This window comes from Sciurus vulgaris (genome assembly GCF_902686455.1).
Source record: "Sciurus vulgaris genome assembly, chromosome: 14".
Lineage (NCBI taxonomy): Eukaryota > Metazoa > Chordata > Mammalia > Rodentia > Sciuridae > Sciurus > Sciurus vulgaris.
The window spans coordinates 6,511,131-6,525,319 of NC_136475.1; the positions used below are offsets into that span (position 1 = coordinate 6,511,131).

At 49.8% G+C, this 14,189-nt stretch overlaps 1 protein-coding gene across 1 annotated transcript; it reads left to right on the forward strand.

The window, feature by feature from the left end:
* Nucleotides 1–2,407: 2,407 nt before the first annotated feature.
* IL1A (interleukin 1 alpha) lies at nucleotides 2,408–12,505 on the forward strand. The gene is made up of 7 exons (XM_079110684.1): nucleotides 2,408–2,532; nucleotides 3,146–3,200; nucleotides 4,589–4,637; nucleotides 5,692–5,911; nucleotides 7,262–7,435; nucleotides 8,805–8,929; nucleotides 10,939–12,505. The coding sequence occupies exons 2-7, from the start codon at nucleotides 3,154–3,156 to the stop codon at nucleotides 11,131–11,133; spliced, it is 810 nt and encodes a 269-aa protein (XP_078966810.1). The 5' UTR covers nucleotides 2,408–2,532; nucleotides 3,146–3,153; the 3' UTR covers nucleotides 11,134–12,505.
* The last annotated feature ends 1,684 nt before the right edge of the window (nucleotides 12,506–14,189 follow it).

Consider the following 14,189-nt stretch of genomic DNA (forward strand, 5'->3'; position numbering starts at 1 on the left):
CGCTCCGGTACACCCTGGACCCTCTCTGGGTGACGTCTCGACTCACTCAGTCAACACGCCTGTGAATGCTGAGCGTACTGCGTCGTCCCAGGAATGGTGTCAAGGAGCAGCAGCTACCTGCTCGTGCTGGGTACGGCACGGTTTTTCTGAATATTTTCAATCATACTTAATTCGGGAAGTCGTGGAAGAAAAACACTGGTGCCTTCCAAACCCTGTGGCGTAGAACACGCGCACAAGCGATTTCTTCTGCACGGTTTTGGTGACGATGAGTCCAGGAAAGGTTCTGAGGCCTCCTCTCAGAGTCCAGAGGTACAGACATGAAGCCACCCGAGTCCCTATCAGAGGGCAGCGTCCCCCACACGCCAGGCCACAGGGAAGTCCCACCCACGCCTTCCTCTCTCCCTTCCCCGGAACAGGTGGTCTGGCACTTGTGGAGAAGCATGCTCCTCCCAAGAAAGGGAGGCCCCTCACTCCAGCCTTCCCCACCCGCCCTTCACTTAAAAACTTCTACTGAGGCCAAAGGCGGTGGCGCATGCCTGCAAGCCCAGCAGCTCAGGAGGCTGAGGCAGGAGGATCGCCAAGTTCAAGGCCAGCCTCAGCAATTTAGTGACCCCCTAAGCAACTTAGTGAGACCCTGTCTTAAAAAATAAAAGGGGCTGGGGGTGTGGCTCAGTGGTTAAGTACCCCTGGGTTCAATCCCCAGTACAAAAAATAAATAAATAAATAAAAACCCTGCTTCTAAGAAGGTCATGTGAAGGGCAGGTTGACGGTGCTAACCAAGCTCGCTATTTCTCAACCAAACTCTCCTTGAGAAATTCACCAACCGCATCTGCAGAATTCTCAGCAACTGAGGGATGAAGATGGGGCCAGGATGGGCGTGCCTGCAGATGGTGGATCCACCTCCGGTGTTTTCCCGGGTTACAAAAGAGGAGCCTGCACTGTTCCTGGAAACCAGCCCTCTCTGGGCTCGGACTGCGGCTCCACCTGCCCGTGTCCTCCATGTTGGATTTCAAACCAGCGTGTTCCCACGGGATCTGATTTTCTCCCAGGAACTGAGGTGATCCCGTGCTGACTGCACAGGTTCCCGAGTGGCTGAAGCCCTCATTAGCATTGTTATTGTTGTTGTCGTAGTCCTCACACAATGCCTGAGGCAGGGGGTGACCAGAATTGGCACGTCTGTGCTGCCCCGCGGGGAGGTGAGGTAGGGACTGGTGTGGATCCACCGGCATGCTGTCTGTCCACACAGGGACACCTGTGAGCCACGGTGCCTCTGCCCATTCCTGTCCTTCGCTCCCTTCCAGTGGCCCTCTCCAGGTGCCAATGCCCCCGCGGCTCTGTTCATAACTGTTAGGGCACCAGGAGGAGCTTTGCTGGCCGCGGGATCAGAGATTTTACGTGTGGAATAGACCCCGTGGTCACTCAAACCCTGCAGCGATTTGCCGTTGAGCGGGGCCAGGGACACTTCATACGCTCCCACCAGCCACCAGGACGCTCTCTGCTTCTCCACGCCACATTTCTGGATCTCACCTTTCCTTGACCTTCACCCTCACCTCTTTCTCCCCAGTCCTTCTTCCATCCCCTTCCTTTGTTTAAAATGTGTGTGGTTTGAACTCCAAGGGAAAACCTGAAGCATCCATCTGCTAAGGGTCTGATGTTCTACCACCTGAACTTAGCTGGCCTCAGGACTCTGGAAAAGCCTTCTATGACAACAACCAGGGAACCCCGAGGCCGGGCCTCCCCTTCCCCAGCCTCCATCAGACAACGGAGTCCCTGGTTCAGCTGGTTCACTCCGGGTCCCCCATCTGTGAGCCACTGTGCCTCCAGGTGGCTGGGCCAGAGGCGTCTCTCCTGAAGCTCTGTCGCCTCTGCTGACAAAATTCACAGGAGCAAGAGATCTTGACTCTTGTGATAAATGTCACTTTTATCTCCTGCCCCTAACACAGCCATGAGGTTATCACTCCATACTCAAGAGATTAGTGTCTGATTCAAGCAAACCTCCCTCTTCAGAAAAAAATGGTTCATTTTCCCTCAAATGCCACCCTGTAGCTACCAGTGGCTGTCAACTGCCCTGCAGGTTCACATTCATCCCTTGGGCCGGATGAACACATTAAGTCCAAACACCAAGCGTGCTTGCAAGCCCCCTGGGACTCTCGCTATCTACACTTGTGATTTGGGGATTTTTTTCCCTTCCTCCCCCATCATGTATTTTTAGAAACTTGATAAGCCTCCTGCCCTCCTCCCCTTTTTCTCAGGCTACATGTTTATAATTGTAGGGAGCAAGGAATAAACAAATGAATCAAGCTGGTAATTCCTAGAACCTTTGTACACACCATTACCAAGTACTGAATTCTGGAGAGGGTCAGGCTAGTGAACATCGAAACAGACAAGACTGGGTTCCTGTAAATTCCCTATGACTCAAGGAGGCCACACCTACTCAAGAGGAGGCAATTATAAAAGGCAAAGGCAGCCTGACTCAGGAGCGAGCTTCCAGGCCGAGAGGGAGTCATTTCGTTGGCGTTTGAGTCGGCCAAGGTATTGTCCTTGCTCCATCTCTGGCTCTTAAGACGGCTTTCGTCTCTCTCCTTGGCAGCTGACGCTCAGACTAACGTCTATAAAACTCTGGCCTCTTCCTTCCTTCTTTCCTTGTCCTGCCCTGGTTTGGCGTGTGTGCTAGAAGCACAGTCAGGTTTCAGGAAAAGGCTCTGGTTTGACTGATGAGGAACTGAGGGGCAGCCAAACTGGATCCCTGGGAGGGCATCCAAGACACGTTGTGTCTTCCTCCAGGAGGAAACTCTGCTGTCAAAAACAATCGGAGAACATTGAACCTTTTTCCACTCTGTCTCTCTCTTGGATTTACATAGGCAAATATTTCAATTTAAGGGGCTTTTTTTCTCTTAACCCACCTGAGCACTGACTGTTCATCATGTGCAATGCATTGGGTTGGGCACAAAAGGAATACCAAGAGAAATAAGGCATGTTCCAGGAAGTTTACCATGGAGTGAGGGAGGCAGGTGCGTAGGAAAGAATTCAGGAGAGATGCTGGGTGCAGGCTGCCCACAGAGTTTCCCAAGACGCTCAGAGCGGAGGCTTCTGGTCCCGAGGCTGGCTGAACTGAGCTGACAGCTACCCGTGTTCTCTGTTGCAGAAGTCAACATGGCCAAAGTCCCCGACCTGTTCGAAGACCTGAGGAACTGCTACAGGTGAGACACAGTTTCCTGTAGAACACCATGTCACGTGAGCTAAGTCAGACTCAGAAGGTCCAGGGTCATGTGTTCTCTCTCATGCGCGGAAGCTGGAGAAGAAAAAGGGAAAGGAAGTGTGATGAGGGGAGCTTGTGAAAATCAAAGGGAGATCAGGCGAGTAGAGGAAAGAGAATGGGGGAGGAAGGAGGAGAGGAGAGAAAAAGGAAGTGCTGGGGAGTGATACAAAGTGGCAAATGTTATGGTTATATTGTGTGTATTTAGGAATAGGTAACAACATGTCCCATCGTTATGTGTAACTATAATGCACCAGTGAAAAATAAGGGGAAGAAAAGAAATAGGTCCTATCTCTTGGGATTTAATGAGGGGTTCAAGGCCTTACTAGACTCCAGTAGGGGTTACAAGTGACCGGCGTGAGTCCAGTGGATAAAGGCTTGTAGAGATGGACACTAGCCCTCAAGTCAGAGAAAGCTTGAAGACCAGGGAAAATTAAGCGTCCAGCGTGTTAAACTAAAATTACAATGACTGGCAGATGGACACTTTAGAAAAAGTGATCCTCTAGCTGGGGTGATAGTGCACACCTATAAGCCCAGAGCCTCAGGAGGTTGAGGTAGGAAGATCCCAAGTTCGAGGCCAGCCTCAGCATTTAGTGATGCCCTAAGCAACTTAGTGAGACTCTGCGTCAAAATTTAAAAAATAAAAAGGGCTGGGGATGTGGCTCAGTGGAAAAGCACCCCTGGGTTTAATCCTGGTTCTCTGGGTCCTGCATGAACTTCAACATCAACTTAGGTCCAGCCTCAATTGCACTCCTGTGCTCTGGTACAGTGGACTGTCCAAGAGAAAATCCGTTGTCAGGGGTTTTTGATCTTGATGGGGAGGAGGAAATGGCTGCTGGGAAGTTCGAACACAGGAATGCACCCAGCCAAACCTCATTCCGATACAGAAGAAAGATCAATGCGCACACTAAAACAACAGAACGTCTCCTGATGTTCCCATTACCCACTGTAAACAGCAACACCAGCGGGGCTCTCAGTGGTGGCCTGGACGTTTTGCCAAGTGCAGGCCGTTAAATCTGTCTCAGTGAACACACAGAAGCAGAGGACCTCTGTGCTGTTTCAAAGTTGCTCTTCATCTCAAGGAACTTAAGCTGAAGCCAGGCTCTCCCAGCTGTTAGCCGAGCCGCCATCATAGGTAAAGGCTCATTAAAGTCCACGGCCTGCTCTAATGGTGACCGGTTCCCTGTCAGGAAGTGTGGATTGCCGAACGCGTGAGCCTGTGGAGGACTCCTGACTGTGTGGTGGCAGTCGTGCCCCCGTGTGTCCCGTTAGAATAGGGTGCCTGGTGCCAGGTGCCACAACTGATCACGTCCTCATCCTCTTTCTTGACAGTGAGAGCGAAGACTACAGTTCGGCCATCGACCATCTGTCTCTGCACCAGGTGAGCCGACGCTGCCCTTAGGGCCTTAAAGAGCTTCCTCCACCCCAGAGCCCAGCAGAGGGCTGAACCCCGAGCCCCAGGGACCCGCGTAGCCCGCTCTGGCTGTGACCCCTTGCTCGCTGCTGGTTGCTGGCATTCTTCACCGGCTTTTCCAGAACAGAGCAGAGTGACCCCGAAAGCCTGAGAGCAGGGTCTCCTGGGTCAGTCTTGGGGCAGTTAGTTAGGCCATCCCGAGGTGGTCTCTCAGGCCACTGGCCCAGGGGCCTGTCTCCGGAGCTGACTTGTGGTGGCCACCCTCTCTCCTACCAGCGCCAGAGGTCAGAGGCAGCCCTGCTGGCCACCGAGCAGGCCGACTGAGAGCAGGAAATCTCAGACGCTCACCCAGAGGTGTCCCTTTATGTGTCACGGCGCTGGCTTTAAAGCTGTTTCCAGAGGAGCGTGGCCATCCCTGGGCATCCATGCCCCATGGGCCCCAGGACTCCCGCTCCCCCAGCATCTGCAGATGTCCAAGACCCTGACAGGAAACAGCCAGTGTTTGCAAATCGCCTCCTGTGTACTTCAAAGCATCTCTGAGTTGCTTAAGACACCTCGCACCTGCAACCGCTTATGTAAACAATTGCCACCGTGCACCATTTAGGAAAGAAAGACCAGGAAAAAGGCTGTGCTCCTTCAGTGCAGATGTAATTGATTTTTTCCAAGTATTCTCAGTGAGGTTGGTTGACTCTGGGGATATGGAACCCTTGGAAACAGGGGTGACTGTTTTCCTGCTTTATTTTAAGCACCAGCAAGTAGAGGCTTAACCCCAGGGGAACTCCCTGCTAAGGCTGCCCCTGCTGAGATCCTTTGCTAACTTGGCTCCTGACATCTCATTTTCAAACCTTCAGAGAGATGCAAGTCTTCCCAAGAAGACTTCGGAGGGACACAGGAAGGAGGGAGGGAGGGAACGGCAGTGTGGAGAGCCCCCTCACCACGGCTGCGAAACGCGGCCCACGGAAAGGAGTCTCTTTTCACGGCTGTCAACAGCTGCTCAGTTGTCATTTTTCCTTCTTCAAAGAAATCCTTCTACGCGGCGAGCTACGACCCGCTTGGCGAGACCTGCGTGGACAAGCTGATGTCTCTGGGCACCTCTGAAAGCTCGAGGACAGCCAAGCTGACCTTCAAGCAAAGCCTGGTGCTGGTGTCAGCCAACGGGAAGACGCTGAAGAAGAGACGGCTGAGCTTCAATCAACCCATCTCCGATGATGACCTGGAGGCCATTGCCTACGATGTGGAAGGTAAAGGCCCTGCACAAGAGCGTCCTCGGGTTCCAGCTCCAGAGCCCCGAGTCAGAATACCCAGACACAGCCGGGCTTCAGTCTGGTATCTTACAAAGGAAGGTCCACTGTGGTCCTTCTGGGGTGCGGGAAGCAGTGGCCTGAGGCTGGAACACTTGCTGCCGGGCTCCTTTCTTGGCCAGGGCTTTCTTGTAAAGGTCACGTGACTCGGTTCTATACTGTTAGTGGGTAACTTCTTACCAGCCTCCTTACGACCGTACTTAATCTATCTGTGCTTCAGTCCCCTCCACTGAAAGTGTAGATAATTGGAGTCCCTACCTCATTTGATTGTAAAGATTAAATAAGTCAACACTCACAAACTCTAGACTAGAATAACCAAGAAATGCTAGCAGCTGTTACTGTCACCACTATCACGACAGCTACCTCTACTAATATGACCAACACCACTCACTTATTAATGGCTGCACTCTTGACTCGCCCCACAACAACCTCACATTCTCCTTTTACCTATGAGCAAATAGCTCCTGGAGTTGCGTAGCCTGACCATACACCTGTACATGGGAGGCCCTCGCATCTAACGCAGTTCTGTCTAGCTCATCGTGAGTCTTCTCCCATGCCTTTTTAAAAATGACACCTAAGCCATAATACAGGCTCACCTTAGAAGGCTTAAAAATAGAAATAGAGGAAAGAACATGGAAACAACTCACTTTGGCTGCTCAGAATTCACCCCGCCATCATGATGGCATGCTTCCTTGTGGTCTCTTCCATGCACAGACACACACACAAATACACAAATGTTTGACATTATGGGAAGACGCTACCTACACTTTTATACCCAGCTCTTTTCACTTCACAATACAGCAAGAATATTTTATTTCCTTAGAATAGATTCCTGGAGGTGAAATTACTCAGAGTCACAGGACTTGTGAAGCAATTGATACATACAGCTTTCCAGAAAGTCCAGGGCTACACCCTCTGGTGGCATGGATAACTTTTATCTCAGAGTGCATCCATGTGAAAAATATAGGCAGGGAACACCAGTGGTCTTCCTGGCCACAAAAACCTCCAAACAACCACACATGAGAAAGTCACACCAATAATCTCCTTTTAAAAAACAAAACACAACTATTGCCCAAGAAATCTGTTTAAAAAGAAACAAGTAGCCACAAGGCTACTCTTAGAATTGAGTCCAGCGCTGACTGACTTCACACCTCTGTTTCCTCCCCTGGACTGAACGACACCTGACATCCCTTCCAGAGCTGCTTGCTGGGCTTGTGTTCGCACGTGAAGATGTACCTATCATCATGTGCACGTGTAGACGTTAATGTGGAATTGTGCTACTGGTTTCAGAAACCATCAAGCCCCGGTCAGCACCTCACGTCTTCCAGAGCAGTGGCAGTTACACCTACAGGAGGGTCATCAAAGAGGAGTTCTTCCTGAATGACACCCTCCACCAGAGTATAATCCAAGACCCGACGTCTCAGTACCTCAAGGCTACCTCATTAAATGACCAGGACCGTGAAGGTAACAGGCCAACTTGTCCCTCCCTTCTCTTCTTTCTTCCTTTCAAGCTTTCTACTTTCAAAAAAGTGAACCTCGCTAGATCCTGGTTGGTTGGCACAGATCTTCTAGAACAGGACAAAGCATATGGCCCTGGTGGAAAGCTTAGGCAAGGACAGAGCCTGTTCCACGCGGCATCCGATCGCTGCCGGGAACACGGAGCCCTCTGAGGAGCTATCTCCTTGCTTCTTACAAATATTCTTCCCCTCTGATTTTAGAGTTGAAGAGACTGAGTTTCAGAAATATTCATGACTGGAGCTGGGTTGTGGCTCAGTGGCAGAGCGCTTGCCTGGCATGCGTGGGGCACTAGGTTCAATCCTCAGCACCGCCTGAATAGATAAAAATGAAGGTCTTGTGTCCACCTACAACTAGAAAAGAATTTTAAAAGAAATATTAATGACCTACTCAGACTGACCCAGACACCAGTGAGGAGCAAACCCTCTCCATTAGAAAGCCTGATGACCAAACTTACAAAGAACTCCAGACCAGGAGAGCCTTCCCACCTTTGATGACATGCTCACGGGGCAGAACAGCCACCGGGCTGCAAATGGGGTCTGAAGAATGAAATTTAAGGGTCCAGAAATCCCTGTCACACAGGGATTCCAATTCCCACGCCAAGCCTGTTTTCGCCTGAGGACGTGTCATCGGAGCACAAACTGTTTTTAAAGACCCGGGGAGGCGATTTGGCCAAAGGCACTCCGGGCTCCCTCTGATGGGTGGCACTGTGGTTGACAGACTTTGTGATGTTCACACATGATCGTGTGTCCTGATCTTTCTACCTAACAGTAACTTCAGCCTTCGCTTCTCTGGGCGCAGTCTGTGCATCTGCCGTGTTAGTGGCCCCGGGTATGTGCAGCCCTGTTGCTCTGCGGGCCGGGCCGCAGGCTTGGCTCGGGAGCTACACCTGCAAACCTGTTACTGTCGTCCCCCTTGGGTTATTTCTTCAGGGCATTTCCCACAGTGGAACGCCCAGGCCAGCAGGCACGTCACAGCCCTGGTTAAGCACTGGTCTCAGGAAAGCTGAACTACGTCTCACGTGGTCATGCTGGGCCTAAACCCTCCACCGCAGGTCATGAACTAAGAACTCACGAACGAAGAACTTGCAGGGTCTCATTTCACTCATGTAAGAGGTTCAACAAAGGCCCACTTAGTTCCTAGGTGGTGCGTCAACATAGGAAATTCTAAAAACCCTAAGTATTGACCGGCCTGAAGACCTAACTTCTCTCTCCCCATCCTGTCTCTTTCTTTCTCTCTCCCTCAATACACACATAATCTTATAAGGATACAATGAACACAATGGATTAATTTTCTTTTTGGCTCTTTTCTTTACCAGTGAAATTCGACATGAGCGCCTACATTTCACCAGCAGAGGATTCCAAATTTCCAGTGACTCTAAGGATCTCAAAAACGCGACTCTTCGTGAGCGCCCAAGAAGAAGGCAACCCTGTGCTGCTCAGGGTCAGTTGTCTTCCGTGTCTGGCTTTTGCCTCTTTGACCTCTCATTGCATGTCAAGGATCCCAACAGGCAGACGCCCCCAGCGGGGTGACCCGGTGATCTCTCCTTCCTACCACGGTCCCCACCCCGTCTGACTTCTCACCTGTCCTCAGAGGCAACCCCAGGCAGGATCTGAGAGAGAGAATATGAGAGGTCAATCGCCTCTGGCTTTCTGTTCCTCTCCCTGCCTGACCCTACGCTGCTCCCATCCCAGGGCATCCATTTACTCCATCCACCCCTACTGACACCCCCGGTCCATCCTGCACGGTCCCAATCAGAAGGACAATGGGGTCTGCCTCCTAGACACTTCGGTAAGCCAGCTGAGGTCAGCCAGGATCCATTACCTGCAAAGAGCATGAAGCAACCGGGGTCTTCTCGCTCCAGGGCTTCTCTCTTCCTGGGTGGCCCGGCATCTCTCACCCCAGCCCCCTCTTCCCTCCCCGCTCCCCCCAGCACAGACACACAGGCACAGCCCACTGGAGCTGCCCATGTGTTCTGCACTGTTGGGTGGGCAGATGGCCAACCGGCACCCCTGCCTCCAGCTAGAGTTCAAATGAAAACGGTGTGTCTGCACCTCGGGCAGCAGCTTCGTGCTTCAATTCACTCAGCGAGTATTGCTTCTGGAGCATAGTGCCCACCACCGTGGAGACAGTGTGTCAGAGTCCTCGGCCTTTCGGAACTCAGTCTTCTAAGGATCCGAAGGAGCTCAGGTCCCTCAGCACTGGTGCAGTGGTGCACAATGAGAAGGAGGAAGGACGTGTGGAGGCCAGCACTGCAGAGCTGGCATCTGGATTTCACTTCAGGGACAAGGAAAGGCCACTAGAGGGGTTCAGACAGTGCAGTGCCCCATCCTCACTTAGATCTCTCACAGGGAGGACAAACCGGAAGGCAGGCATGGCAGCAGGAGGAGAGCCCAGCCGGGGGCCATGGCTGTGGCCATGCAGTAGGGCAAAAGAGACGGTGAAGAGTTAGAATCGGTCATGGTCAGAGAGAAACCCAGCAGGAAACGGAGGAGGAACTCCACCTGCTGAGGTGGCAAAAGGTAGGAGAGGAACAGATTCGAGAAGTAAAATCTTTGCTGACATTGAAAACCCCGCGGGAACCTCAGAGGGCCACTCACTTAGATTTAAAAGAGTAGGGAAGCCACACCCGGTGGCGCTCGCCTGCCATCCCAGCGGCTCAGGAGGCTGAAGCAGGAGGATCCTGAGTTCAAAACAGCCGCAGCAAAAACTAGGCGCTAAGCGACTCCGTGAGACCCTGTCTCTAAGTAAAATACAAGTAGAGCTGGGGATGTGGCTCAGTGGTCACGTGTCCCCGAGTTTAATCCCTGGCACCAAATAAATAAAGAGTAGGGAAGAAGCGTCTCAACATGGAAAGTGAAATTCATTTTTCCATGAAAGTATTGTCCGAGCTCATCCACACTCACAGGAAGAGCTCTGTCTACAGGGATCCTAGTCAAGGTATTCAGCTACTGGAATAGCTGGGAAGGGATGTGTGTGTGTGTTTAACCTTCCATTTTTGACTTAACTATGGAGACAAATGTCATCTAAATGCTAAATGACTTCCCTGAGGTGTGACTTACACTGTTAGAGGTCACCATGCTTAGAGGGCTTCGAATCACCGCCTTAGGCCTTCCGGAAAGACATGAGCAATGCTCCTCCCCAACCCGCCTGGACACAGTGAGACACCAATGTCATTGGCAGTCAGGACCAATTAAGATTTCTTTCCAATTAATGAAGGAAATCAAGTCTTGCGAATACCTGAGGCCGTGCCTCTAAGAGGCATCTGGAAAATGCTTGATGCATGAGCAAATGAATGAAGAAACTGTGTCATCATGTCAGAGTCAGCGTCCTAGAGGGCTGCTTCCCACAGGGCCAGAGGCCACTGGGCCAGAGGCCACCGAGGGATCTCACTCTCATTCTTTTTCTAGTGTCTTCCGTTCTCTAACAGAATTCGGTTCTCTTACTCACAGGAGATGCCAGAGACACCAAAAACCATCAAAGAGGGTGAGAACGACCTCAACCTCATCTTCTTCTGGGAAAGGCACGGCAATATGAACTACTTCACCTCGGCTGCCCATCCCGAGCTGCTTATTGCCACTAAGGTGGACAGTCTCGTGCACATGGCAAGGGGACCACCCTCGACGACAGACTTCCAGATGTCGTAAAGCCAGCCTCCGCAGTGGGGTGTGCTCCCCTGTGAGCTGCCGACAGTCCGTATGTACCGTGTACATGAAGAAGTCGAATCCTTTACTCTTAGTCATGTGCTGAGAATGGGCTGAGCCTTTGTAATTCTAAATGAATGTTTACCCTCTTTGTAAGAGAAGAGCAAACATAATGGAAGCAACACTGACACAGAATGCTATTTGTTATTTAGAGAACACCCTATACTTTGCACAGTACCAATCATTTTAATTACGATTCTTCATATCATTCTCAGGAGAGCCACAGGGCTACAGACAGTGGCTACCAAAAAGAGTCTACCCATATTACAGATGGGTCAACTAAGGCATAAGAGAACCCATAAGTACACACAGCAGCACTTGGAATGAGAAGCCACAGACCCAGGGTTTCATTTCCTCTCTGGGCCTTCTGCTTCTTAGTTGTGACTGGACCCTTAATCCAGTGGGATACATTTCTAGGACCTTGGTTTTATCGTTTTCAAGAAGGAAAGAATAGACTGGCACAGTGGCGCACCCCTGTGATCCCAGTCACCCAGGAGACTAAGGCAGGAGGATCTCTAGACCAAGGGCAGCCTCAGCGACCTTAGCAAGACCCTGTCTCAAAATAAATTACAAAAGGGCTGGACATGTGGTTCAGTGGTAAAGCGACCCTGGGTTCAATCTCCAGTATCACAAAAAGAAGATCAGCTAATTAATTAAAATTATTTTAAAGGGAGGGAATAATACCTTTATCTTTCTGCCTCAATGGCTTTTTTATACCAATCAGTGAGTGAGGTCATTTTAGTAAAGCATCTCTTGAAACTGAGCCTGAAAATGACAGACCATAGAATGTTATTTATAAAGTATTATTTATATGTGTATATGCATGAGTATATTTATTAACATATTTAAGATAATTATAAGTTATTATTATATTTATGGCAACTCCTTGCATCCTCTGAGGGGAACAGGCACCCTCAGGAGCAGCAGAGCTCCCAGGCTGAGTTGGGGCACCCTGGTCCCAGGGGTGCTCTTCATTCTAGTACCCAGGAGCCCTATAATTATAGTAATAAATTTATATTAATTACTCTGTGTGTGAGCTAGTAATTAGGCCAGTCTTTCACTCCTCTGCCCTTAACCTTGCCTGACTCTGTCTTTCAACTTCACCTGTAATCAAGTCCAGCTATCTAAAATGGGAGGAGCTCAACTTGGTGACCACAAGCCCATTGTCACCTAGACTTTATTTTCAGGGCTATGATTGATATTTCTTCTGGATTCTAAAAATTATCATCAAATCATACAGCTACACTATTATTCATAAGAATGACTGATATGGTATTATCAATCATAATTCAATAAAGCATCACATTTGATCTGACACCTTGTTGTTATCTTTTTTTGTTTCAGTTTTGGGTTTTGTTGTTTCATTGTTTTGTTTTGATGTGTGTGGGGTTTGCTTTATTGTTCTTTTTACTACGGTTTTACTGCAGGGTAATGGGGGCAAATAATAAAGCTTCATATAAATAACTATATGTAGGATTACTTTACAAAACCAAGCCAAGATTTTATGGTTTTTCTCTCCCCTTTGTTAGCCGCTAGCATTCATAAACAGCATCACAAGTCCATCAGGCTGAGTGGTGGAGCACTTGCCTAGAATGCAGAAGTCTCTAGGTTCAATTCCCAGCACCTCAAAAAGAAAAAAAAAAGCGACTGTGATAATATTCCTAGGCTTTTTTAAGCTCACATAACACTGTGCAAATGTTCCTATGTCCCTACAAACCCACACCTACTGAGCCCCATGGACGGCCATCAATGGATCCATCTGGAAAGCTTGGACACAGGTATGGTGAGCTGGAAAGGTTAAAATCAAGGGAACCTGCAATTCGATGTGGACCAGGATGAGGAAGGAGAGTCCAAGAGGGGCCATCTCTCGGGCCTGGACACTGGGTGACCTCTATTGTCCTCAGTCATATTCCTGGAGGACGTATGGAGTGCTCCATTCTGGTATGAAGTAGGATGCACATAATGATAGACATGTCGTCAGAGCCACTGACAGGTCCCCCAAGCACAGATGTGCAACGGGCAGCAGCAAAGCACCCAGCTCTCGGGGAAGTTAGAGCTGGGCAGGAACGAGTTTGGGAGAGACTGTTAGCTGTGCAGTAGGTCAGATCCTGAAAGAGACATCAGTGAAGAGGAGAATGCCTGGAGACCGGCTGTCCACACAGCTGCCATCTCTTCCCTCCTCACAGCAAAGTCCTGACCTCACTGGGAGGCCGAGGCACCCTTCCCTAAAGAATGAATCTACTGGTCTAGGTTCAGCTAAGGCACGCTGACTTCATCCCGTGTAATAAGATGCCAAGTCACCAGGCAACTTCCAGGAAAGATTTTCCACCCTGACGAAAGAGAGAGCCACGTGGAAGAAGCCCTTCTTCCCTCCTTGTTTTATTTCATTCCATTTTATTGGCGGGGGGCAGATTGGGAATTGAACTTGCGATCCTTCTGCCTCACCTGATTCTTTCCAGCAGCCACGACTGCCCTCGGGTTTCCTTACCCCAAGTCTAGCTAGAGTAAGACTAAGTAAAAACCTGCTTTCTTGCTTTCCTTTGGTTTTAAGAAACATTTAAGAACTATGCTAATATTAACATATCTTTAATTTTAAGAAATAGGGAAATACAAAACACTGAGCAAACAATACAAATTCAAGAAGCTTTAGCCGAGTATAGTACTCCCCTGTAATGCCAGTGACTCAGGAGGCTGAGGCAAGAGGATCACAAGTTTGAGGCCAGCCTCAGCAACTTAGTAAGACCCTGTCTCAAAATAAAAAATAAAAAAGGGCTGGGGATGCAGCAGTGGTTAAATACCCCTGGATTCAATCCCTGGGACCAAAAAAAAGAAAACCTTAACAAAGATATAATAGCTTTTGAGTCTCTGACCAATAGTGAAAATCAAATCGTTGTAGAAACAGCTTTGGAGTTTATTCTCTCAGGGCCAGCCACTTGTATCCTCTTCCCCACATCCCTCACCATCTGTAGTCAGAGGGCCACCATGATGAGGTCTGTCGG